This window comes from Varroa destructor, unplaced genomic scaffold (assembly GCF_002443255.2).
Source record: "Varroa destructor unplaced genomic scaffold, Vdes_3.0 BEIS01000007.1, whole genome shotgun sequence".
In the NCBI taxonomy this organism is placed as follows: Eukaryota; Metazoa; Arthropoda; class Arachnida; order Mesostigmata; family Varroidae; genus Varroa; species Varroa destructor.
Genome location: NW_019211460.1, coordinates 30,959,203 through 30,983,396, shown reverse-complemented (window position 1 = coordinate 30,983,396; position 24,194 = coordinate 30,959,203). Strand labels below are relative to the sequence as shown.

Here is a 24,194-nt window from a genome sequence, read left to right as displayed (position 1 = left end):
TAATGTTACTTTCGGTAGTCGTGGCGCTATGGCCACTCCAGGATCGAGTCAGTGCACCGCTCCATCGTACACCTATAGAAATATAGTTATAAATGCGCCTACAAATGAACACTCGCCCATTTGTTCAATCTACTTGACTTCTTAGATACACACCTATATCTTCTTCTCTTTCATTCGCATTCGTTTTTCGGCTTCGTTGTACTAAACCGTACCGGTTACTATAACAAAACCATCATCTGAACAGTAGAGTATCACCATACTCGCTGACAATGCTCCAGTTAGGCCAGGGTATATCTTCTACAAATAGAACAGTCGTTACTTACAGAACCATCGATACAATGTGGTGCAGTAGAGTCGCAGGCTATCCAATCGAGGACTTACTTCTTGAACAATACACCTGGCCGGAAGAAGCACTAAGTTGACGGTAAGCACAATCGAACAGCAGCTTTTTTTCTTGCTTCGATTCGCAAATGTATGTTTGTAGGTCACGAGTACCTCTAGGTGAAAATAAAATTAAAAGTGACAACGATGCGGCGCACTAGGACTCCGCACGCTTACATTTTCTAAACGATTTACAATTATGAAAATCGCATAATTATAAATCTATGAAAAAAACTAGCTGAGTTCTAAGGGTCTGCTTAACTTTTAACAGCCGCCTTGTATTAATTGTACCAAAGTTTTCAGATCCACGACAGATAAAACGTTTTTAGATTTCGGAGAACGCCGACTAAATCTAGGATTTATTGTGTCCTTTTGACTCCGTCTGCCCTAGATCAGATTAATGCAGAAAATAATATATACATTTAATTACATTACAATTAAGAGCTGACTAACTGCCAGAATATCAGAGTTTTTAGTGCGTACCTCTTACGGTAGGTTTCAGCTTACGACATTGTTGTTTTGAGTATTTTATAATCTATACTCTCTGATGTCTTTTAAGACGTACTGCTTTTTTGTTACACGCGTCATTTCTGCACTGGCACAAAAAAATGTATCCCAAGAAATCGGAATACTAGTATATGAAGACGACTGAAAGATCCATTTGAAGCTCACAGAAAATCCTTCGACATGTTATAGGTGACTGCTTCGTTCATTCGTTAGCGTGCGATGGCTATGCAATTTTGCAGTAAAAACATGTTAAGAAGTGGAGCTTCTAATGTTGGCTAGGTACAATGATATTGAGGCGCTATCGTACACCGTATCTACAGAACAACATGTCATCAATTCTTAGCATTTAAAATATTGCATTTTAACAAACGCTTTTGTCAACTAGTTCGCGCTGCTCGCATTGTTTTATAATAAAAAATAGAGATGTATAGCTTCAATTGTACAGAGCCACTTTCCTATCCCAACGACAAATCTGCGAAGTTTACAAATATAACAAGTCATAATTTCGAATTTACAGTCAATCATCTTCGTAGCAAATTTATTCTAGCTCGCGAAACCATTGAGTCAACCGAATGTATAAACAATGGATATGTGTGGAGAATGTGTAGGTAATTATCTGCATTCTTTGCTAATTAATCTATATTACACAATACGTTTTTCATGTGCCATACATTCTCGTTGGTATTAGTAAAGGTGTAAATCAATTGAATATATAATTCATACACTTACGTGCATAGTATAACCTAAACGACTTCTATTAGAGATGAAGGAAAATTGTTAGAGAGAACAAAGGGTTGTTTTCTCAATTGAATTTTTGTTCTCTGCATAATACTATTCTAATAAAACATCTCAGACGCTCATTTACATACACTAGCTAATGCTTATCGATGACTTATAGTCCTGTATGTCTGCCCCACCAGGCTGCGCCGACTACCAGCAGCAATGGTGTCACCGTTGAAATCAGCAGCCCGCTTAAATCGCGCTCAGTCGCACTATTCGTTCCTGCATTCTAGTACGTACGTTAGTCTATGTCAGCGTCACAGAGCTTCCATGTGATTTTACTACGCCACTATAACTACTATGTTTGATACGAGAAATAAACACGAGTGTTTACGCCCATTCAGAAAAAAGCTCTTATCCATTCGTCTTTTCTTTTTGTCCATCTATCTTTCCTGTGTTCTCTTCTTTAAGTCTACCGCTATGTCACAATGGTGGCTGGCGTTATCCTACTTCACATACGAATTTCATAGCCGCTTTGTATTGTGCTACTTTGCCCCTGCGTCCCGAATCGCCCCCGAGCATAGTCTGTCCTTCGTTTACCCGCCGGAACGATGCAGATCTAACGCAATCGTTGTCCGTCGAGGCAGCGGGGGGCAGCGACCCATCCGATGAGGCTATTCATCGATATCAACTTCGGCTATGAAATCGCTTCGCGTGGAGACATACATACAATGGCTGCCCTATAGGAACACAACAGAAAGCATATCGTGTGGACTAACCCCTCGATAAGGGGCTAGCAACTAGGGCTCCAAAGGACAAGTTATCGGCCTATTTTAGTCTCTGCCCCGGCCTACTTTGATCGGGGTTTGAGTGATCTGCGTTTTTCGCCTTGATACAAGTACTACTATAACTACGACTGTTGCTGATAGTTGTAATGTCACCGTAGATGTACAGTAACGGCAAGCTTTGGACAGCCGCTTCAGCCAGCCGCGGTATATCTATCCTGGATTCCACAGCCGTCGGTACGGTACGAACCGGTAGCCCAGGTGGGCTGGCGCCAGCCTGTCTGTGTTTGGCTAGAGTTAGGGCGATAGGCGGCGGCTGGCCAGCATGGGTCGAGAACGAAAAATCACTCGATTTACTCCTTACAGTTGCATTCGTCCCCGAAGAAGTTCCTTGGTCCGTAGAGATTGCCGAGGAGAGAAAGAAAGTAGGTAATGGGGCGTCTGTTGATGCGGCGAGCGAACGAAGGGGAGTAGAAAAATCACTTAGATCCGAAACAAATCTTCGCCAAGACAGAGATCAGCACAAAAATGCCTGAGAGCGCGCGGAATGATAATCATCTGGAGCAGAGTGGAGTCGACCCGCGTTGGAAGTATCTCGAGGTGCAACCGACTGGTACGATTTCTGCCGGCGGAAACGCCATCAATGAACGGGAATGAATCGTGAACTTTGCGGTTGTCGCTGACGACAAAGAAGTAAAATCAAAGTGGCAAAAACAACGTTAGTCAGATAAGAAGGAGAACTCTACTCCTAGGCTGAGACGTGCGGAGGATAAAGTCAGTTTGATTCATTGAAGTATATGTAACTATACTAACACTTTCCAGTGTACAAGCGAAGTTGGCTGGCTGGCTGGCTGCAAATTTCCAACGCGTTTGGCTAATGTCATCGACTTGTTTCATAAGCGTATGTGACGGCTTCTTATAGATTACTCGCAGAGAAAATAATTTTTTTGCCTATTCTCTATGATTCTAGTTAAAAAGATAAAGACACTTTCATCACTACATATCGAAAGAAAAAATAATATGTCCAGTTTCTGTAGCCTACGAGACCATAACTTGAATCTCTCTATTACGCTAGTCAGAATGCAACCGAAAGCAACGCTTGATTGATACGAACGCATGCTTCTCTCACATTTATTAAGGCAACGTGTAGCCATACACATTTGCTGAATACTACAGGCTGAATACCAATGATAATGCTAATAAAGAATAAATTAAAAACGAAAAATCTAGAAAGATGTTTCATTGCGAGCTTCGTAGATGCCTTTGCCTTCCGCATGCAATTTGAAAATTAACCCGTTAGTAGGCTTTTATGCAATAATTCGTAGAAAATTGCAGAGAAAACGGCATACGACAAAATCCATGTATCATTATTATTATTAACTCAACTTACAAATTTGATAGACAAGAACGTTAATTATGTAACTTAGCACAGGTGTATAAACAACTGCAGGTGGTACAGATCGGAATTTTTCTATCGGAGACCTCTAAAGGTTTCGCTGTTAGAGAACTAACTTATAATAGTAATAATATAATACTATCAGTAATATAATATAGATAAAATAAAGAGTATAAAATAAATAAGTAATAAATAAACTAAATTTAAATGAGTTGAATAGGACAAGAAATCGGAAATTTAATAAATATTGCCACTGATCAGAGATTTTTTTCAAGCAGCCCATAGCGAACGTTTCAGTAGTCTCTGCCTTTCCCACAGGCTTTCAATGGGTCATGCTCCTAGATCTCACTTTGAAAGCAATACAGTCAGTCCGCATGTGTATCGGACGTTGACGGCAGACATTTCTACAAATAAATTACCGTACTCAATTAAAAATCACAAAATTCCTTGTCATTTCCTTGACAAGAGAACTCTTTGCTTTCGTATAAAATCGCTACGGCTTTAAATATATCAACATTTGCATACGCAACGGCTATAATAGTTTTTCAATCATTTTGATTGATCTAATGTTATCTGCTTAGTCACGGTGATTGAGAAGGTCGCGCCCGGGGCACCGGCGTCAACATTATCGCCGATGTAAGGTGATTTCGTAGATGAGCTTGTACACTGCATGACAAAGCAATTCTGGGTGTGCATGTGGGAATTATGCAAATCAGTAGTACTAGAGTCACGACAATTGCGCTCTGCCTCTGTCTATCGAGGACAAATTTGATGCTGGTATGCAATTTCGAAAGTGAAATTAGGACTGAATAGCAACATAGTACGCTACTATACTTGCGTCAGTTCAATGTGGAATTACATACGTATAAGGCTACGTAATGAGAACGTTTTTTATAACTGCATTATCAACTTCATAAAATAAATCACGAATCGATCGCTAAAATGGCGGCACCCATGCAAAATTCCGGTGCTTGAGAAAATCAAATTTAGAAATAAAGCACCTGTCCTAACGAAACGATGAATTACCGGTACTAATGATACTGGTTAAAGTTGAAAGTTTTTCTATAACTTTCTGGCAGATACAATTTCGGAGAGTACGGTAATAGCGCGAGGAATACTCATATATTGCTCAATTCATTTTTGTTATGTCCGGAGGCCTAGGGCTATGTGCGGGAAGCTCTGCTCTTTTTTGTTTGCTGTTACCGATATGCCCATCGCACTGGCAGGATGCTAAAGCGAGCTTAGTCGTAAAGAGTAATCATGTCACATTTTCGGTTTATACAGTTCTTCAGATCGCAGAAGTCATAGAGCAGTCAATTTTTTAGTCAGGTTGCCTGTGATGTCACGAAAATCGAGGCAAATAGCGACCGTTCATCATAACAAACTAACTCTCGGGTATTCACAGCTTAAGACTGCCTTAGACAAAGGGATTGCCTTTACAGATAATTCAGAAAAACCTAGATGAGGTCTTTACACGATGCTAATCATTAGTCTTTAAAAAACATTTCCTAGGCCAGACAATAAAGTGGTTTCGTAATGGGTCCATATAATCGAATCAATTGATCCGGAGCTCTTACATTCGAGTCGGCACAACAGCAACATCTCAACAAGATCTATTGAATCAGTTTGCTATAACTATGATAAGCTATAATAACTAACCTGCTTACTCCTATTGCGGGAGTACTCAATACCCTCTGTATTACGCGTGTTAACGGTCGACGTCTCAAGTAGTTTTGGAGTAGTTACCGACAATCTAGCTAGAAATTGACTATTTCTCGAAATCAGCCACCAAATATTTGATTGTGCCCAAAGAAATCACGTTACGACCCGCAGCAACTAAAACGTTATTATAGTCCCGTGAAAATATTTTTAAATACATGGCACTAACGATAAGTTTACATATATATATAAAGTTGAAAAATCAAACGAGATCAATCAAAGTTCGTTCTTTATGATTACTAATGAGTATCAGCCAACTAATTTGAATAGACGTGAAGAAAAATGTATTTTTTTCTATGTACAGATGTCCCTGCTCCTTCAGTTACAACAGGTTCTCCCTTTCACAAAGTAATATTTGCCAAATGTTTTTTCGTTTCAGGTTGAAGCGATTAATTAATATTGGTCTCGTTGGGGTACATACTTCGTTTCAAGAATTGTTTTCGAATTGTTTTCTCGGCGATTTATTCTCAAGGTTCTACTCCGTAGACTTGCATAATTCACATTTAATATAGCAGCCAGCCAACTACTACTCCCAAAGCTTTACTATATCAAAAAAACTACGTCTTATAGCTAGATTTTTGCCACAAATTGTAACTAGATGCAAGTACCTTTTAGAAATTATTCAGGTTAAAGAACTCCCATTCGACAAGCTCTATACCATCAATAAAAAGAACTTCTACTGACCCATGAGTTCCTAAGCGTCCGTTTCTACCCTAAGGTCGTTGATATCAATTAGCTTACTCTGGCGTTTACGTGCTACAAATTGCGCAATGCATACATGAGCAATACAGTAAAAGGTATGTGCAACAATCGGCCAGCTTTTTGTCTCGACTGGCCACTGTTGTTCATCGGGGTTTCACAGCTGCTGGTCCGCCAAACAGGTGCCAAACGAAAGTTTCGTCGGGACGAAGGGAGGGGATTTGGTGGCTAGCTAGACAACTATGTCAGAATCTTTCTGGACTACTTTTTACCGCAAAGCATTACACCATACTCCCAGCCTAAACCACTTCAGCATTGTCCGATCGTCCGTTATCGTTTCAGGAGCTTACTGTCGTACAATACATCTATGCGCACTTGTATACTTACCACAATGCCACGGGCCACCGACGATAGACCACGATGACAATGCAGTAAGCTACGAACTACCGGTGTCCAAAACCTGCCCAAACGTTCCCAACTCACCTGTGACAATTGGTCTCCATGTAGAGCGATTACACTAGGATATACACCAACACCTAGGCTGCTGAAGCCTAATGCGTGACTCACTGCATTATATAGTATACACAATACACACAATAACACTTCGATTTCGAAATAAATGTATACAAAATACGCGCGAAGAACAACGGTTTTCATATATATACCTATATATACACATACACAACACTGCTAGTCAATATATAGCGATATGAAATCAAGTTCTCATGAGTTTTTATTTTGTTTTTGCCGTGATTAAATACCACGGCGGATCAACGACGAGGCGGATGCGAACTGTGCAGTGTTTGTTTCTTGTCAGTTCTGGCGACGACATAGACACTGCCTATGAGTACCTTGATAGTGCCTCTTGATGGTCAACAACTATAACACCAGGAGGAGAAAACTTGTGGCAGGAACTTCTGATGTTAATATTAATCTAATGCCATTAAACGAGAATATGAAGGAGTCGCTTTACGCCCGTTAACGATCTTAAAGCTGCTGCTGCTGTTGTCGTGATTGTTGTTGTTATCGTCGTCGTTCAAGTTCCGGGTTCTCTTAGCCGTCGTAACCTTCGGTAGCACTTAAGGGAGGGCCTCAGTCTGCGGGTCAAAGCAGGCCGTTCCCTGTCGGTGATGATCCGCCTACCTACTACTAACGAGGCTGTCGCCTTTCCATTGACTCTCCCCAATCCACTCAGTGACACACCCATTCACCCGTTCACCCACACATTCACATATATGAAAAGCTACGCCAACTGCCACTGCTAATAATAGTATCTTTAAGAGGAACACACGACTACTCGACACTAACGTGTTCCCTCTACCTTCACATGCATCTGTTCCGCTACAGAAAGTGATTACAGGAACGTATCAGCTTGTCTTTCTCCTTCTCTCGGTTAGTGTCAGCGTTAGTCCTAGCCTGTGTGTCGATCTGCATCAGCCCTTGTTGGTTGTTTTGCACATAAAAATCTCAATCCACAACTTTGTCTTTAAAAGCGATAGCTGCTCAAGTAGTCCTCTAAATACACAATGCACCAGCCACCCGCAAGGATCGACGCGGCGACGAGGACGGCGGTACCGAAGGCTGCAGTGATCTCAGCGCACTCGGTGCACCCGATAAGTCTGCTGGCCCAGTAGCAGTATCAGTATTCGTGCGAGTTCTGTATTGTAGACAGTTCTCATGCGTCGTGCACTACTAGACTCGTGCCGCCGTCGCTCCAGCAGCCTTCAATAGAACTTGCTCCGTCCCCATTCTCATGTCTCGAACCCCCTGCATTCTTTCTGTGGGTCGCCGTTTGTTCGGATGCTCCTTCTGCTTCAGGCCAACACTACTATCAGCAACAGTAACGATTGAGCAACATCGATTGAGACGAGACGATCAACAACGCGACCGCCGCGGCGCAGCGCTATCGGAGCAACACTCAGTGGCGAAGTTCTGAAGTGTTGCGGTGTGTGTCAGACGCCGCTACTTCCGCGTTCCACGCCTTTATATCAGCCTTCATAGCAGCCACCTAAATACACGGCAACATATAGGTGGGTAAAGCGTTGTTTCTCTTAACATACTCTAGCTCTTCATCAATCTCCCAGTCTGTCTCAGACATCACCACTTTCTCTCTTACCTAGATGCTATCATCATGCAGGGTAGACGGCCAGTCCAGGCTTAAGACTTGCAAGGACCTCTCGCGAAGTGGTGCCATCGACTGAGGGACCCAATTTTTTTGCAACTTTTTAGCCTTCTAGCCGCTGCCGCCTCCTCCGCTTCGCACTCCCCGTCCAACCGTACGACAGTTTTTTTCACTCAACTCTTATGTTTTTCGCCACTTTTTCCTACTGTTGCAATTTCTTAAACGGAACTGCAACCTGGTTGCATCTCTCCGTTGTTTATTTCTCGCGGGCTTCTGCTGCTTAAGGTCAAACGGTGTAGGGACAATAGTAGCTGACTATGTACGGCGGTACCAATCACTACTCACGGAAGTTAGTCGACCATTATAAGAAGAGAAATCAAATCATTTTGATCCCTTTCTTCCCAGCCACCATAGCCGTTGTTATTGTTATTACTGTCGTTATCGTCATCTGATTCGGGGTGGGGAAGATGGGAATACACATACTTCTGTCACTTCTATACCAGAAGCTATTTTAGATAAACGCGTGACAAGGGAACCAAAAAATAGATGCCTCAAACTACTTACTTGAAAATGACCCATTATGTCTCATATGGTAAACATATTGATACTTCAGTAACAGAAGCTCCTAATTTATCATTATTTTGAGACCTTCATATCGCTGCATAGAAGAAAGCCAACGCTGTGTAAAGCTGCTGGCCTTCAGTACGCAATAAGACGTACCGTAGGAACGGCGTACCGACGTAGGAACGGGACCTATTCGCTGTATAAGACGCCACAAATATCACATGGGTAAATGGACCGCAAAACAAGTATGGGAATGGAATGACTATATTGACTTACAGCGTAATAAGGAGTTCGTAACGATACGCCAAGCTCGACTTGATACCTACTCAGGATTATTATCTATCTATAATGAAAACGATATAATATGTAAATTATAAAATTATTATCAAGAAATTATTGAAATTTTCAGGTACGCTATATCTTCTGATGTTGGCCGAGGCTATCAGCCTCACGGTTTTTCCCTTACATCCGAAGAACAAACCACATCCAGGATCACGTCTAGTCCGTTACTTCAATTCTTTTGTGGGATTTTAATGGTTACCTAAAGATATAGAAAAAGCTTTTACATGTCAACAAACTTTCCTCTTTTACGAGATTCTACTCGAAAAAATTATCTACATTTGCTTAAAATAGCATTCTGTGTAACAGAAACGCATTCTAAGAAATTGCACAAAAACGAATACTCACCGTCTTCATTTCTAGATACTCGTATATACCGGCGTAACCTCTGCAAAAAAAATCTTCCTGTCAGAAACTAATTGACCAAATATTTCGATTTCAGCTAATTGACGAAGCATGTACGTGTACGCATACGATAAAGGTACAAAAATTATTAAGCCATGCTTACAATTCACGTCCGTGACCGCTTTGCTTAAAACCACCGAACGGTGTTTGAACCATGGTAGCATCATAGCAGTTAACCCAAACGGAACCAGCTTCGATACCCTAAAAATGAGACAAAATTCTCTATGAAAACGATATGGTGTTTGCGATTACGTTATAATATGTTGATTAGCTGCAATGCGAATAAAGTGAAGGAACGGTCTTAATTTAGTCGATATACCTGAGCAAAGGTGAGAGCACGATCAATGCTTTTGGTGATCACACCGGAACCTAACCCATATTGTGTATCGTTGCAGCGCCTCAAAACCTCTTCCATTGTCGAGAACTTCAGGATCTGCTGAACCGGTCCAAAGATCTCTTCGCGAGCTTAAATAATAAAAGTAGTGATGCAAGCAACGGCAAAAGTGAAATTCTGCGCTTTCTTCCATGTATTGCGATAGCTGCTCTTTCTCTTGCTTCGTTAATCGGTTACAAAATTTTTCGGGTGTCTCAAAGCCTAGTTGCGCTTTAGAGTTTAAGAGAATTAGAAACAAGAAAAATCAGCACTGACCCCAAAGCTCACTAGTTACTAACCAATGCGCATATGGTCTTCAACATCTGCGAATACTGTTGGCTGAATGAAAAAGCCTTTGCCAGGGAGACGAGCTCCTCCAGCGACGCAACGCGCGCCCTCCTGTTTGCCACTCTCGATTAGAGCCATGATCCTTTTAGTCTTCCGGATATCGATCTGCAAGATAAAGTTAATGACGCAAACCTCGGCCAACCCGCAGATCAGATAATACTGATGCTTAACATTTAGATATGTAGACGCTAAAATTTGTACATAGTGCATAATAAGCTTACATAATGCATAATGCTTAATAATACTACACTGGGAACAGGATTAGATGAATGACGATACCTGTGGGCCCTGAACTACGTCTTTGTCGAACGGAGAGCCAACTTTGCGTTTCTCTGCTAGTTCCTGAGCCTTCTTGACAAACGCATCGTAGATACCTGTAATCGTACATAATATGAACTTATCAGAATTGCCTTCTACCGAAAACTTTTCCGCCCATTAGTTTGAACATTCTGCCTAGATAGAGCCTAGACAACTATCTGTCATCTATCTCGTAGCTCATGTATGTAGCTGACCTTCCTGAACGAAGGTCCTTGTGCCTGCACAACAGCATTGCCCCATATTGGCAAACACAGCGGCGTGTGCAATGTTGGCGGCGTCTTCAACATCGGCATCATCAAAAATTACCAAAGGACTTTTCCCACCCAGCTCCAACGTTACCTGATGAAACCGAATAAAAACACTAAAATTTAGCATTGGTCGCTATGGATGAGTTGGATTAAACTATATAATTACCATTAAACCATAATTCAATAGTATATATATATACATACACAATGCGTTAGTGCAAGATTATATAGTGATGTTGCATTACACGATGTTCGTTCTTTTCATCCATTGTACCGTTGTGATCGCTAGCACTCGTATATGATACTCACTCTTTTTAAATTTGATTCTCCAGACGCCTTCTGAATCAGTCGCCCAACGACAGTAGAACCCGTAAAGGCAACCTAAGAATGATGCAATAAACATAAGTCTGTTGCACCGCGTATAAGTAAAAAAGTATGAACCGTCAAGGAAAAACAACCTCGTTGAGAAAATATAAGAAATATAAGAGTGCTCTGATGGCTATTGATGTATCGTTTTACCTTAGCGATGTCATTATGATGGGAAATTGCAGCACCAGCAGTAGGACCGAATCCGGGTACTATGTTGACGACTCCGGCAGGAAAACCGGCCTCCTATAAAATTATGTTTATTGTAAAAATGCTGTAAAATCGTAGACGTTTTATCGTTCCAGGATGAAATTACCCGGAATTTGAAATCAGATGAGAAAAGTAAATCTAAAGGATATCTAGTATAGTACCTTAATGAGGGCCCCTATATAAAGGGCGGTCAAGGGTGTCTGCTCAGCCGGCTTTAGGACACAACAATTTCCACTAGCGAGCGCCGGTGCCAGTTTCCAAGAAACCATCAGGACCGGGTAGTTCCACTGCAGTTCAGGAAATAGCAACACGTTATAAGCAAGACGCAGTGTACACTTGTTACTAACAAGTACACGTATGGAATGTATGACGAGTTTGCGCGAGACATTAAGTTAAGAGATGGGATTTTCGTACTTACTGGAATAATTTGGCCACAAACACCAATGGGCTCAAGACGAGTCATGCTCATAACAAGTCCATCTGCAACATCCAGAAATTTGTGTAGAGCATTTATCTGGTCTCTAAAGATTTAACGTAATTATTTGAATTCTTATGCACAAACCTAAATTTTAATTTATCCATGCCAAGATACTACACAATCACTTTAAAATAGGTCCAAAACCCCTTTTTTTACCTGCAGGGATTGTCTTTCCGTGAATCTTGTCACTCCAACCGGCATAGTATCTAAACGTGGCAATTGCGCAGTCCATATCGAAATCTGCCTCCGCATATGGCTTACCGTTATCGAGTACCTCCAAATTCTGAAAATGTAAGACAAATGCTCGGAATGGGTACCAAAATTTATTATTTCGAGTTCTTTAATAACACATTTCGTCAGGCCTTGTATAAACAAAAGGCCTGTATAATAAAATACTTACAGTCAAATAAACCTTATCACGAGCGATTAGGTCGGCAAGCTTGTTGAGGAGAACTCCGCGTTGCGATGCATCCATTGTTCTAATTCGCATAGTAAAGGCAAGAAAGTCATTAACAAGACGAGATCGCTTCATTGTACTACGTGAAGTGCTATTCTAATATTATTTTTGTTAGAATTAAAGGGAAATCATTGAATGTTGCTCCAGTCTGTGTTTGCTAAAAACACTTGGTAGCGCGATCAAAGTTACATATAAGCTAGCATAATGTCCATGTCAATCTTCTACATATCACATTGACCTACTGCAAATATTTTAGACACGAAAATACATCCTGGTGTTCGTTCATTCATTCATTCGACAAGTTGCAATTATTGAATTCGACTATACCTCCAGGGGCTACCGCGTTTGAATGCGGCCTTCGCAGCCGCAACGGCACGATCGACATCGGCGGCATCGGCCTCACTGACCTGCAATAAGCACCAAAGACACACGCAATCACCTGCCATGCTCATGCTATACCGACAATTTGTACTCACTGACCACGAAGAAAATACCCACGCTGTGTGCAGTACTTCTACATTCCTATACGGATATATAGTTTCGTCTGCAAATATCTGTAGCGTTTAGCAAGATAAATACCGCCCAAAGTTTTCGCTTATTTTTTTTTGTTTATTTATTCGATCTATCAAGATTTCTGATGTTTGCAAAAGAATGCTTTATTGCCCCCGGCGCGAAGAAACAAGTTTCTTCGTCCGATACGACTATATTCTACTTCAACCATGACACTGCAAAGGACACCGCCTGACGTAATAATGACAGGACACACAGGCGAGCACTTCTTCCACCAATACGATCCAACATAGTATTATTCTGACAGCTAATGATGTTCCACAAGGCCAGTCTAGAATTTAGAACCGCCCATAGTTGCAAAAATGCGCGCAAAAAATTTCTATTAAGGGTTACTTTTCTCACAACGAATTTTCCCAATAATCAAATCCAGAGAGCAAATAGAAGAAGAATCTAACAAATTATCACAGATATTTTGTAACAACATATGTGTACACAGTAAGTAGTGAAAGATGTATTTGGATCAAATTTGGTATGTATCCAACCTCGGTAATGAGCTCCTCGTTGGTCGGGTTAAAAGTACTAAACCTTTTCCCCGAAACAGAGTCGACAAATTCATTGTTGATGAACAACTGTAACCATTTGCAATATAAACATACATTTAATTAGAGAAATTTAATAAATGTAGAAGTTCTCTCAATATGTGTACGTTGCATGTAATCGACGGTTATCTGTATCTGACGTGAGCGCTCTTCATTATAATCATCGTGCACGCGTGGCACAGAAATTCGATTTTGATGAAATAAGGAACAAATGTACTACATATAAGCTTATCTATCGTTTGCGCTAAATATTGTGTATATTATTAGCACACGTCGAAATAAAGCTTAAATCAATGATATGTACCTTGTTCTACTAACCTGGGTATACTTAATGGTGGGCTTTACCATTGTAGACGATTCGTCGGTCCCGGTCATTGTAGATAATTCCTTAGTTCAATCTATAATATTTTTTGTAAAGTCGCGATTTAGAAAAATATTTACAATATCAAAACACTTCTCAAAAATGCCTTTCTGTTATTAATAATAGCGAAAGCGATAATCAGAGTCGGTAACGCACAAAATCCAGTCAGTGACCTGTCATGTCAGGCCATTTAAAAAAATCCTTAAAAAAGAAAATCCATCTGATACATCCAACTAGATGTATATATTCACGTATGCAATGTCGTACCATGACGTCTATATCTAAGTGTTCTTGTACATCCCGCCTCCTGATCCCCTGGCACTCACAGAGACAGTGAAAGAGCTCTCCTCCCGCACGACATCACGGCAGCTTTGTTTTAGTCGATAGCATGAGAATATCTATGATACTGCTATTTATTTTCTATTGTTTTATCTGTTTATTGATTTTATATAGGGCGAACAATTTAGAATCTAGCAAATTAATTCTACGTTTAGCTTGACATGTGTGGCAGGTTCTTATTCGATCAAACAATGACTTGGTGACAGCTAAAAAATGATAGAAATAGTACGTTATGTCTAGAGTTAAGGCTATGATTAATGGAGACTATAGTAATAGACTACGCTGCGAAGTGTAAATTTCACGGTAACTGTTAGAAGCGCCATATAAGTTCTCATCGTAACACCTCCATATTGGTCCTTCATAGGAGAAAACTTATGCGTCAAGCCAGATCAAAGATTGGATCTAACATAACACGAATGCATCTAAATGCAAAGACTTACATCTTAGACCAGAAAGCAATTCATTCAAAAAAGGGTCAATCTATTCCACCAACAGCTGGTAAACTGCAATTATGCTCGACTAAGCGTAATCGGTGACTAAATATAAACGGTTTTCATAAGGCAGACATTGAAGGCAGAATACATATTCCCACTCTTATTTTCTCGATTAGTAACGGTAAGTGTTCATCTATCCAATTTGGCAGTGCATTATTATAGTTCATACACTGTTATGTGAGCCATAAAAAACTCATCCAAAGTCAAGCACGTCAAGCCAAAATACGTCTATCAATAATCTGTATTTGTATATAGAACTCTGCAATCCTACGCGTCTCGGTGTTACCTAAACCTGTTTTCTCCAACCAGGCCAATGACGGCGTGTGTCAATCGTGCACTTTGGTGGACATAAAAAGTCGTCTATATCGCCGGAAAGCGCCATAAAACTACCACGTTAAGGTCACGCGAATAGTATGAAATACATTGAGCGATTCACACGATTGAAACACATTCGCGATCACTCGTGACCATTTCATGGTCACGAGTGATCGCGAAAATTCCCAAGCACATGTCACTTCTGTATCTCAGGTCATCTGCATACTCATCGTAAATGAGACTATAACTTCATATATAAAACAAGTTTGGCTAAACAGAATCTGCTCTCTAATAAATAACTAATGGTATTTACCAACCTACCGATCTGAATAAATTTTGAATTAAAAATGCTCCGGAATCAACTCTACTTACATGACATACTACAGTATATCATTTCGGTAAGTTAGTCATTACAGGGAAAAGAAAACGATACATTACTTCAAAACTACAGAGCGAAGAACTATTACCCGTGCCTGCTGTCACAAACGCATACACAATCGCGTTTGTCTGCCGGAATAGATTATAGATTGAAAGGTGCCTATCATTACCGGATACCGCTTACCGTCAAATGTGAACAGGGAAACGCCACGCAATCACTAACGCTAACTGACAGTAGAATATAGGACAGAAATCAACGATTGGCATCAAAAATCATCTCTAGAAGCCACAAGTAGTTGACTAATTCGTGTACGCACCACAGGCAATCGAACAGCACCAGCTCGTCTGCTGTAGTTGCTAAGTCATGAGATTGTTTTCATTCGATAATTTATATAACCAGAGAAAGGGACATTCACCCTCACCCAGATACAACAAGAGGGTCACCTTCGCAAAGATCACTCAGTTTAGGATCATAGTGAACATAAACAGCATAAAGAAATTGTAATCGACGCAGGTACTCTTTTGACTGTTAACTCTGTCCAGCCACGTAGAATTGGCAAATAATACAGAGACTTGATATTTAGTTTCATTAGCTAAATGGAAATCTTTCATTAATGTATAGGCTAAATTTATGAGGCAACTTTTCGCTCGGAGGCCGCGATCTATTAAAAAATGACAGGATTTGCTGTACTGTAACCCTATCCCTGCTGTAAGGTTAAAAATTATATCTGGGGTAATTTTAAGCTTCCATTAAAGTTCCGACTACTAACAACCCGCTGCGAAAAACAGAACAATACTCATTGTATTTTATTTACTATTCAGCGTTAAGTGCCTCTACTCTACACTTCTTCACATAAACCCTATGTAATAATGGCAGTGATCAGTGAATTTTTTTGACGTTTAAAATAGTAGGCACTACTCGTTATATATACTTATTTATATATATATAAGTAAGTATATATATAAGTAAGCAGACTGGCTTAGCTTTATCGTTGGTTGGCGAAAACGAGCACTTCACAGCCACTTGCTCTGTATTTATACACTTGCAGATATGTACTTATATATATTATTATATATTAATATTACAATATTTGATCTATTTAAACTTAACCACGCTGACCTAGCGAATGTTCTCAGTTGCAACTGGTGTACTTTACCAAGAAGCATAGGTACCTACCTCTGACGTCCCCTGAAGTACCTTACGCGGGTCCGTGCTTTTCTGCGCTTCGGTGATCGTAATGACACTTTGGTTGGCAATTTTTTCGAGTCAAAACGGTACAGGGTGCTTTATCTGAGCAAGAAGCCGCGAAATTGAATTTTTTTTGCACTACACTGATTACTAGCACCCATTAATTAATGGCTTGCCCATTGATGTGCCTTGAGGTTGACATTATAAAATTTTCGGTGGTAGAAATAATGAGCCGACAAGTACCTCAGACTGCACTAGGGTAGTCAATTCCGATTGTGCGCACATAATACGAAGTTAACACAGTTCACTTGGAAAGTTTTACCAGTAAGTGCCATGTTCCTATAGAATATAGTCTCTCAGCGCAGGGACTAACTCAGCATAGGTTATGTTCGGTGCGGCAAAAAAGTTAGCAAAAGGTGCTTTTTCTAATGCTATATAAGAATACACCAAAATTTTACAACCTGCTCATCTAACAGAGATTGCTAGGCATTAGTAAACTCACTGAGCGTCTTATCGCGACTGAAGAACTGTTGTGGTAAGCTGGCCTCCTCCGGAAAATGCTCGCACAATTTTTTCTTGTACGTTTGCCAGGTATTGATATCCCAGTCGAACACGGGCCACTCCTCCGTTTTCCTGAGCATTTTATACTCATTCCACTGCTTAAATATCCTCTTTTCGAATCCCACAAAACGGTGACTCCCAATTAACCAGCCGTTCGAACAACTCCTCCCGACTCTGATCATTTCGCCATATTGTTCACGCCGGTTTATAGGTGTCATGATGACAACGTGCATGGCTATGTATGGAAGGTCACAGTTTCATGTGGTTGTGATCCGATAAATTAGAGGCGATCGAAGGTGGAACATTAGGCTATTTTGGCTAGAGCGTCGGTTTTACGAAGCCACCTAATCTGCTACCAGCATCTCAGTTTGATTAAAATATCTTTATTGATTAACTAACAAAATTAGAAAATCCTTATGATTTATATATCTCAGCATTGACATATAGTTGGAGCTTTAAAAAAGATTATGGTGAAATATAGACATATAACCGTTTTTCTAGCTTTCGATAAATGGCTACGGTGAAATAGCCAGCCCTAAGTTACTTATTGTTTTTTTACATATTCGTTTTTCAATTCTTTCTTTAGAGCGAATCTCTACCCTTCATTAACGAATTGCCTCCACTTAATCAAGTTGGTAGTTATTAACCCAGAGCACAATGGAACCTTCCCTTAATGGTGGGACCCAATTCTGCTTGGATCCATGGCTATCAGCGCATGTTATCATTCCTAGCTTCATTCTTTACTAAGTCGAGTCTTCACTTAATGGTATTATGGACTCTTCTTTATTATACATACAAAGACTTCACTCGTACGCGTATTTGAAGCCAATCTTATCTTACATGGCATTTATGAAACGTTTGATTCCAAAATGATACCTATTGAAGGTCGTAAAATGTCGGCCATTTTTTCCCAAACCTGTTCCATATAAAAAAAAAAACTTATGTGTTTATTAGCAAACTGCGACAAAGTCACGAAAAAGCTGCTGCACAATTAACTATCTCATTGTGCGCTACTAAATGGCGCCGTCGGCATTTGATCTGAGAACTAATTGCAACTGTTTTGCTACTAACGTACAATAGAGAGCTTCCTAGACGGCATAAAACTGAGATGAACTTAGCTGGAACAAAACGTCTTCAAAGTTTATTTAAACATTTCTAGCCTCATAGCGTTAAACTGATGACAGTTAGGCTTAGACATTAGTTATGACATTAAGGCATTGTAGTTCCGTGGCTCTGCGTTTGTCCAGATGTTGTTTATTGCCATCCAGTATAAATGAGTGCCGTTCAATGAAATTTATGAAGGCGACGAACGCATTTCTAACTCATAAATAAAAGGGTAAACTAGTTCCATTGGTTCATCAGTAGTAGTTCGCCACCTGTATGTATGCAGCCTGCTTTAAGGACAGTGTTTCCGCGCCATCCGCAGCAGACGATTTGGCCACTTCGCGTAAAGGCGGTTGTTGGTAAACAATCACGAGCTCGACCTAGTTAAATGTTTGATTCGCCCAAGGTACACGTTATTCGAATATTGACAAAACTGCACGACTGCGTTTAGTGAACTTACGTAAAATACTTGACGGTTGGGCTATTGTTATGCTTACACACGAGAACGTGTGTTATAGCTGTCTGGTTAAAGTTGGTGAGCTATGATGGTTTTTTGATAGTACCCCAGAAAGCTTATTTACTTAATACACACACAGGGTCATTCGGTGAAAATGTACATTGGTGCAGTGTAGCTTGCCTGTGAAAATTTAAATGCCACTGAATTTTTGTCATACTGGTGTTGATAGAGTGCTTTAATGACTTTCGGGTTAGATAGCGGTTACAGGTAACAGTTTGACGGAGAATAGGCCGGAGAATGAAGTGTGTTCGGTGCGTGGCAAATACTCATATATTCGGTCAGTCACACACCTCTGTCGGGTAGGTTCCTGATAATCTACCGAGTCTTTCATCATACAGAGAACGGAAATTATCCAGAATTGATACTGTGAGAAGTTAAGCATGGCATTTCTTAGTGCATAGCATGGAAAAATGCAGAAGCCAATATCTGATGTAGAAAATCAATTGAATATGGAACGTAAAGAGGGAGGGGAAGGGGGGTGGGGTGAAAACTACTCTATTTTTTATTATTAGACGATAGTTTGGTCACAGGTTTAGCGGCAATACATAATATGCCATAAATGTTTGAGAAATTAGAAAACAAGTGAATTAAGTGAACTCATCTGTTGCTTAGTAATAGAATCTGGCTACTAAGTTCGCGGTCGCTCGTTATAATAAATTTTAGTATAGCTTGTATTGTCTTATTTGAGCGTATACTTCGTAGCGTTTTCTGCTACTCAATAAGGACGACATTTTTGTTTCTTACCTTGTTCGATGTGAGTTTAGGACAGAGAGATTCATAAAGATACGTAATTTTAACCAAATCTAGATCAATAGTTTTTTTGGGCCTAGCAAAGCCAAAAAGTTTATTACGCTTTTTACCATTTATGTAATGGCCGTGAATTTAGTCTTACCGTTATTATGATCTTGCCTTACGTATTCAAAACTCCGCATATTTTTATATGACAATAGAAAAGCGGTCTCATGCACTAATAATTATGAACAGCAATAATATTTCATATATGCGTTCTATTTCAATCTTATGTTTATTTGGTTGCTCGTCCCAGAGAACGAAGTCTTCGTGCTAGACTAAAATGAGGCCCGTTTTCTTGATGTGGGATCCTGGTCGAGCTTTCCTTCTGATTATCTCTGCCGTGAACATCTGCGTCGGGCAGCTATCAATTAAAAACTCTCTCTTAGCCGAACGAAAAGACTGGATAGAGCCGAGCAGTCGATTCGAGAACACAGCGATCGATGAGATTCGTACGGAGGAAGCAAGGCAACATGAACAAGCGGATGAACTCACGCCAGATAGGCATGCGATTCTTGACTCAGGTATTTTACATAAACTTCTGAATTCGCTATTTATTCCTTTAATGAGACGACAGAATGTTTAATAAAAAAGAGTGGACATATGAATTCGATCCAACTGCATCTGCTATAATTGTTGTCTATAGACTGTTCATGTGTTCGTCAGCCACGCCGAATTGCGTACCGTATCATGCTTTAATTTTTTTGTAGCACGTTATACACGCAAAATACGGGGCTCTTATGTTCTGCTTTCGGGAACACTTCTAATAGCATGCGGATTAAAATTCACTGGTCTTGTTACATATAGATACGTATAGATACCTCAGAGGTATTTCACTTATCATTGATTCATATAACGATTATTCCTCCGATAATGTAACGTAACACGTGTCTGTTTTAAAATATGAGTTAGCTTGCATATCATCTCCGTATGTATATGTGTATGTACTTACACGACGTCCGGCCGTGAACACACTTTGTTTCTTGCTGGGTGTAGTAGTCTAAGAACTGAACGCAAGATTCGAAACGTTAGTGCTAGACATTACGTAGTGCACCCACTCCTCCTAATTAAAATGTGATCCCAAATGTTATTTATTCGCGACCACTTAACTTCAGGAAGTAAAAAGTGCAGTAAGTTGTTGGGGACGTGCGAACAGTCGTTGTCAAAATGCGAGGCACAGCTGTTACGATATCAGATGCTGGCAGATGCAACAAATAACGGAAAGCTCTCCACTGATATGGTGTACCTTCGCAAATGGGTGAAGAATATAATGACACGCCTCGAGGGTGGCTACCTTGATCAAAAAGGTTAATGTTAGCAGGATTATTTTGAAATCAGGTGTTTGATCACATTGACCTCATTAGGCCAGTGCCAATGATAAGTTCTATCTACCAACTAAATATCTGTCGTAGAATTTTCCTTTGAATTGAATTATCAGTTAACGAAACTTCTAAAAACAAACTCTAAAAGTAAGCGTGTAATTAAATGCTGTTATTAAAATCGATTCCGAAGCCATCAGTACACTACAATATTTAGCAGTAGAACAAATCTGTGAAGTAAGTAGGAAATATTCAGAAAAAACTACCTGTAATAGTAGGAGTTTAAAACGTCACCTTACAACATTTAGCACATTCTAGTTCTTTAGCAACCTACTGAATGTTTCTCTTATCTGAATATATAGATACTCCCGGACGGTTGGAGCTCGCGTTTAGCACGGAGGATATTGAAGAGCTTCGCATATTGCTCAATAAACTGGACGCTCGATCTGCAAGTCGGATCAGTATAAAAATGAATGATATCGTGACCAATGCTGAGGTCTTCTTTGACTACCGGGAAAGACCATCGAAGGTTCAGCTGTTCTGGCTAAGTGTTATGTGCGTTGAAAGCTCTGTGCATAAGCATGCTTAAATGCTTGTTATATGAATTTTAGTGAATTGTAGATATGTCACCCCGGTGCTTATTTTCTAACATTTTTTGATTTCCAGTGGTCTCTTATCGGAAGTGAATCTTCTCGTTGTAATACGCGTTACAATTCTACTGCTTGGAGTCCTCTTTATTGTGATTATATTGATCTCGCGCTCTCGAGTCGTCACCTATGGTTACAGTTTGTTCTTCCTCTTCTGGTTATCCTACTTCTGGTACTGGCAGAACCTGCTAAGGCATTCCGAGGCTGACCTCTACCTACTGAATCAAAAAAGCCCTTGTGAGGACGGTAGGGCATGGTACAATCCGTCGAGGTATGTCAGCTCGGACTCAAAAGAGTGTCAGGAGTATATGCGTAGGCAATTTACGCCCGCCCACATGGAATATTCGCCCATAGAGGTAAATACCAGACTAGCCATTTTGATAATTATTATAATTTTTGCATAAAAATGTCGGGCTCTATTAAATGTATATATATAAAGCTGCTTCATATTCCAATGATGGTTATGCACAAGCAAACATACTTAGTATGTTAAGCGGTTCCTATCTTTAAATTTGGTATTAAAACGTTTCTTTGATGTTATATGCATGTTTGTTTTCATAGGTCTTGCTTCGTATGGTCTCTGAATACTCATCAAAGGCTATCTCGTTGGGCATTGCAAATCTGTTCTCAGGGCTGGGTGTGGCAATTAGAGAATTTGCCGATCAACAATCTTGGTTTAGCGTCGTGCCAGCCTTTATATTACTGTTTGGAGTACTTGTAATTTTAGCTTTTAAGGTAAATTACGTCCTAGCCGTTAACCACAATTATTGCAAAATAAGACTAAATGCAAAAATAGCACATTCACATACTAAAGATAGTAGTCCCTACATTGTTATCCTAAAATTCTAGCTAGCTGTTAATCTTCTTACTATGGTGTTTTATGTAGGCATCAGGGATGTCACTGTCTTTTTTTGGGTTACGGATGGAAGCCTCTGGAAAGAGAGGAACGCAGCATTTTGAGCCGATAGTAATGCAGCGAGGAAATTATATCCATGAGATGTCAGAACAATTCGATCTAGATGAAAGCAGAGGAGGTTTTCCGGAGTCGAGAATGCGTTCGCAATATGTGAAAGATTTACATGCAGCGCAGCTTTCGCGAAACACGTTACAACAGTACAGGTAGTACAAGTACATCGTGAAAACTACAGGAAACTATAAGCTTTATTCAAATATTGAACATATTGAGAAAAAAAAAAACTAATAACAAATCAAAAATGCGATTTAGAACACAAACCTTTTATTTAATGACGATAAAACTGTATGACTGTTTGTTGTTCAGATTTTGCAGTGCATTATTTGACCGAATTTTTGAATCTGTGTGGATTGGATACTTCTTGTGCTGGAATGCTTCGAATAGCTCTTGCATTGTATTTAGCGAAGCATCTCACTACAGAATATATCAATATGTTCTGATTGCTCTAATTTTTAATACATTAGGTTGTCTTCAATGCCTGCCACTTTGCGGCTTATTGAGATGCCACCGCCCTCAGATACCACTGTTCTTAAAAGAGCACGGCAGGACCGTGTACGTCCCTCTCAACGACTTCCAGTGAACAGAGCTAGAAGTGATTGCAGTCCTAGCAAACACGACGATGAAGACCAATACGATACAGCGAACGATGATAACGATTCTTGAGGATACCCACTGTCGTTTGTATAATTTTCATTTTGTGCTATAGACCCTTCTGTTTATTTAAGATACATAGCTAGCTACTACTGAGGCAGAGTAATGTATTTCAATTATATATCATAGTCGCACTCTCCTTGTCATGCCGTACATAAAACTTGACTGTACATCGTAAATTGTCCATACAAATATTCAGGTTTTTTAATATTTTTTCGTTTAATTTTTTTATAATTTTTTATAATTTTATCAAGAATTTTAATAAATTCTATTAAATTTTCCATTATTAGAGGCGACTATACGTAACCCGATAGTACTAAAAAAATTCTTACGTTTGCTCGATGCAGAAGCAAAAAGGAATTTGTAAGCGTATTTGATTTTAGGCCATGCATATGCTTCATTAGCTCTTCCTTATTCCGTACGCATGAGAAATTGCTGCGCCCCTGTGGCTGAACTTGTTGTATCTTAATGGTTATGTAAAGCTCTATTACATCAATGTTTTTTTAAATCTGAAGGATACTTTTTTTAGTTTTGTTGTAGATACGACGTTTTCGCAAGGCTTGTGAATAGATTTATTAACATTTTTTTAGAGACTTCACCTAGCTTTCTTAGGAATAATAAGCCTGTTTAGCTTGTGATCTAGTTATTTTTAAACTTGACCCAACGTACTTGAAACCGCTATTTTGTATATCGGTTATATGAACGGCCTTGTATGTAAGTGCGCAACATTTACACATGTTCTATGCGTTAGGTCTTTAATGAAAATAAAGTACCAGTGTTGAATTTAATACTTTGAAGCCTGTTATGTTCGACTGATTCAGCTAATTCTCAAGCGAACACATCGTAGTACTTACTCTACTGCTATGTCTAACACGGCCGGAAGACTATTACATTTAAATCAAGTGTTCGTTTTTGATGTTTGTTTCCTTCCTTTCGGTAATGTCGTTTTTCAATGACGGGTCAAAATGTCATGCTGCTTTTCCTAGAAAACAGCACCAAAAGAAATTCGAATT

At 39.8% G+C, this 24,194-nt stretch overlaps 2 protein-coding genes across 14 annotated transcripts; one reads left to right on the top strand and one right to left on the bottom strand.

Annotated features, from left to right (window-relative positions):
• Positions 1–703: 703 nt before the first annotated feature.
• LOC111253631 (aldehyde dehydrogenase 1A1-like) lies at positions 704–17,295 on the bottom strand. Of its 7 annotated transcripts, none has more exons than XM_022813336.2 (17): positions 15,616–15,797; positions 13,863–13,942; positions 13,488–13,574; positions 12,763–12,842; positions 12,379–12,457; positions 12,135–12,261; positions 11,919–11,980; positions 11,662–11,787; positions 11,444–11,536; positions 11,234–11,305; positions 10,871–11,015; positions 10,638–10,732; positions 10,310–10,463; positions 9,957–10,102; positions 9,741–9,838; positions 9,581–9,620; positions 704–3,072 (listed from the first exon to the last, which is right to left on the bottom strand). In XM_022813336.2, exons 2-17 carry the CDS (start codon positions 13,917–13,919, stop codon positions 3,034–3,036), a joined length of 1,500 nt encoding a protein of 499 aa, XP_022669071.1. In that variant the 5' UTR covers positions 13,920–13,942; positions 15,616–15,797; the 3' UTR covers positions 704–3,033. The 7 variants fall into 7 exon arrangements, with proteins under 7 accessions (XP_022669071.1, XP_086830167.1, XP_086830164.1 ...); XM_086974041.1 differs by lacking the exons at positions 704–3,072; positions 15,616–15,797 and adding exons at positions 6,908–8,215; positions 16,609–17,295; XM_086974038.1 differs by lacking the exon at positions 704–3,072 and adding an exon at positions 6,908–8,215 and having other exon boundaries at positions 15,749–15,827.
• A 1,326-nt stretch (positions 17,296–18,621) lies between these two features.
• On the top strand, positions 18,622–23,971 carry LOC111254435 (uncharacterized). Of its 7 annotated transcripts, none has more exons than XM_086976069.1 (9): positions 18,656–18,691; positions 18,997–19,101; positions 19,848–20,115; positions 20,707–20,898; positions 21,273–21,465; positions 21,577–21,913; positions 22,119–22,292; positions 22,444–22,676; positions 22,995–23,971. In XM_086976069.1, exons 3-9 carry the CDS (start codon positions 19,875–19,877, stop codon positions 23,191–23,193), a joined length of 1,569 nt encoding a protein of 522 aa, XP_086832195.1. In that variant the 5' UTR covers positions 18,656–18,691; positions 18,997–19,101; positions 19,848–19,874; the 3' UTR covers positions 23,194–23,971. The 7 variants fall into 7 exon arrangements, with proteins under 7 accessions (XP_086832197.1, XP_086832195.1, XP_022671020.1 ...); XM_022815285.2 differs by having other exon boundaries at positions 18,680–18,820; positions 19,001–19,101; XM_022815284.2 differs by having other exon boundaries at positions 18,680–18,820.
• Positions 23,972–24,194: the final 223 nt, after the last annotated feature.

Coding starts and splice junctions, on each gene's coding strand:
- LOC111253631 (XM_086974041.1), bottom strand. CDS start 13,919: ATGACCGGGACCGACGAATCGTCTACAATGGTAAAGCCCACCATTAAG. Junction 13,575..13,862: donor CCACCATTAAGTATACCCAG/GTTAGTAGAACA, acceptor AAATGGTTACAG/TTGTTCATCAACAATGAATT. Junction 12,843..13,487: donor ACGAGGAGCTCATTACCGAG/GTTGGATACATA, acceptor TGCTTATTGCAG/GTCAGTGAGGCCGATGCCGC.
- LOC111254435 (XM_086976071.1), top strand. CDS start 19,875: ATGAGGCCCGTTTTCTTGATGTGGGATCCTGGTCGAGCTTTCCTTCTG. Junction 20,116..20,706: donor GCATGCGATTCTTGACTCAG/GTATTTTACATA, acceptor ACTTAACTTCAG/GAAGTAAAAAGTGCAGTAAG. Junction 20,899..21,272: donor TGGCTACCTTGATCAAAAAG/GTTAATGTTAGC, acceptor CTGAATATATAG/ATACTCCCGGACGGTTGGAG.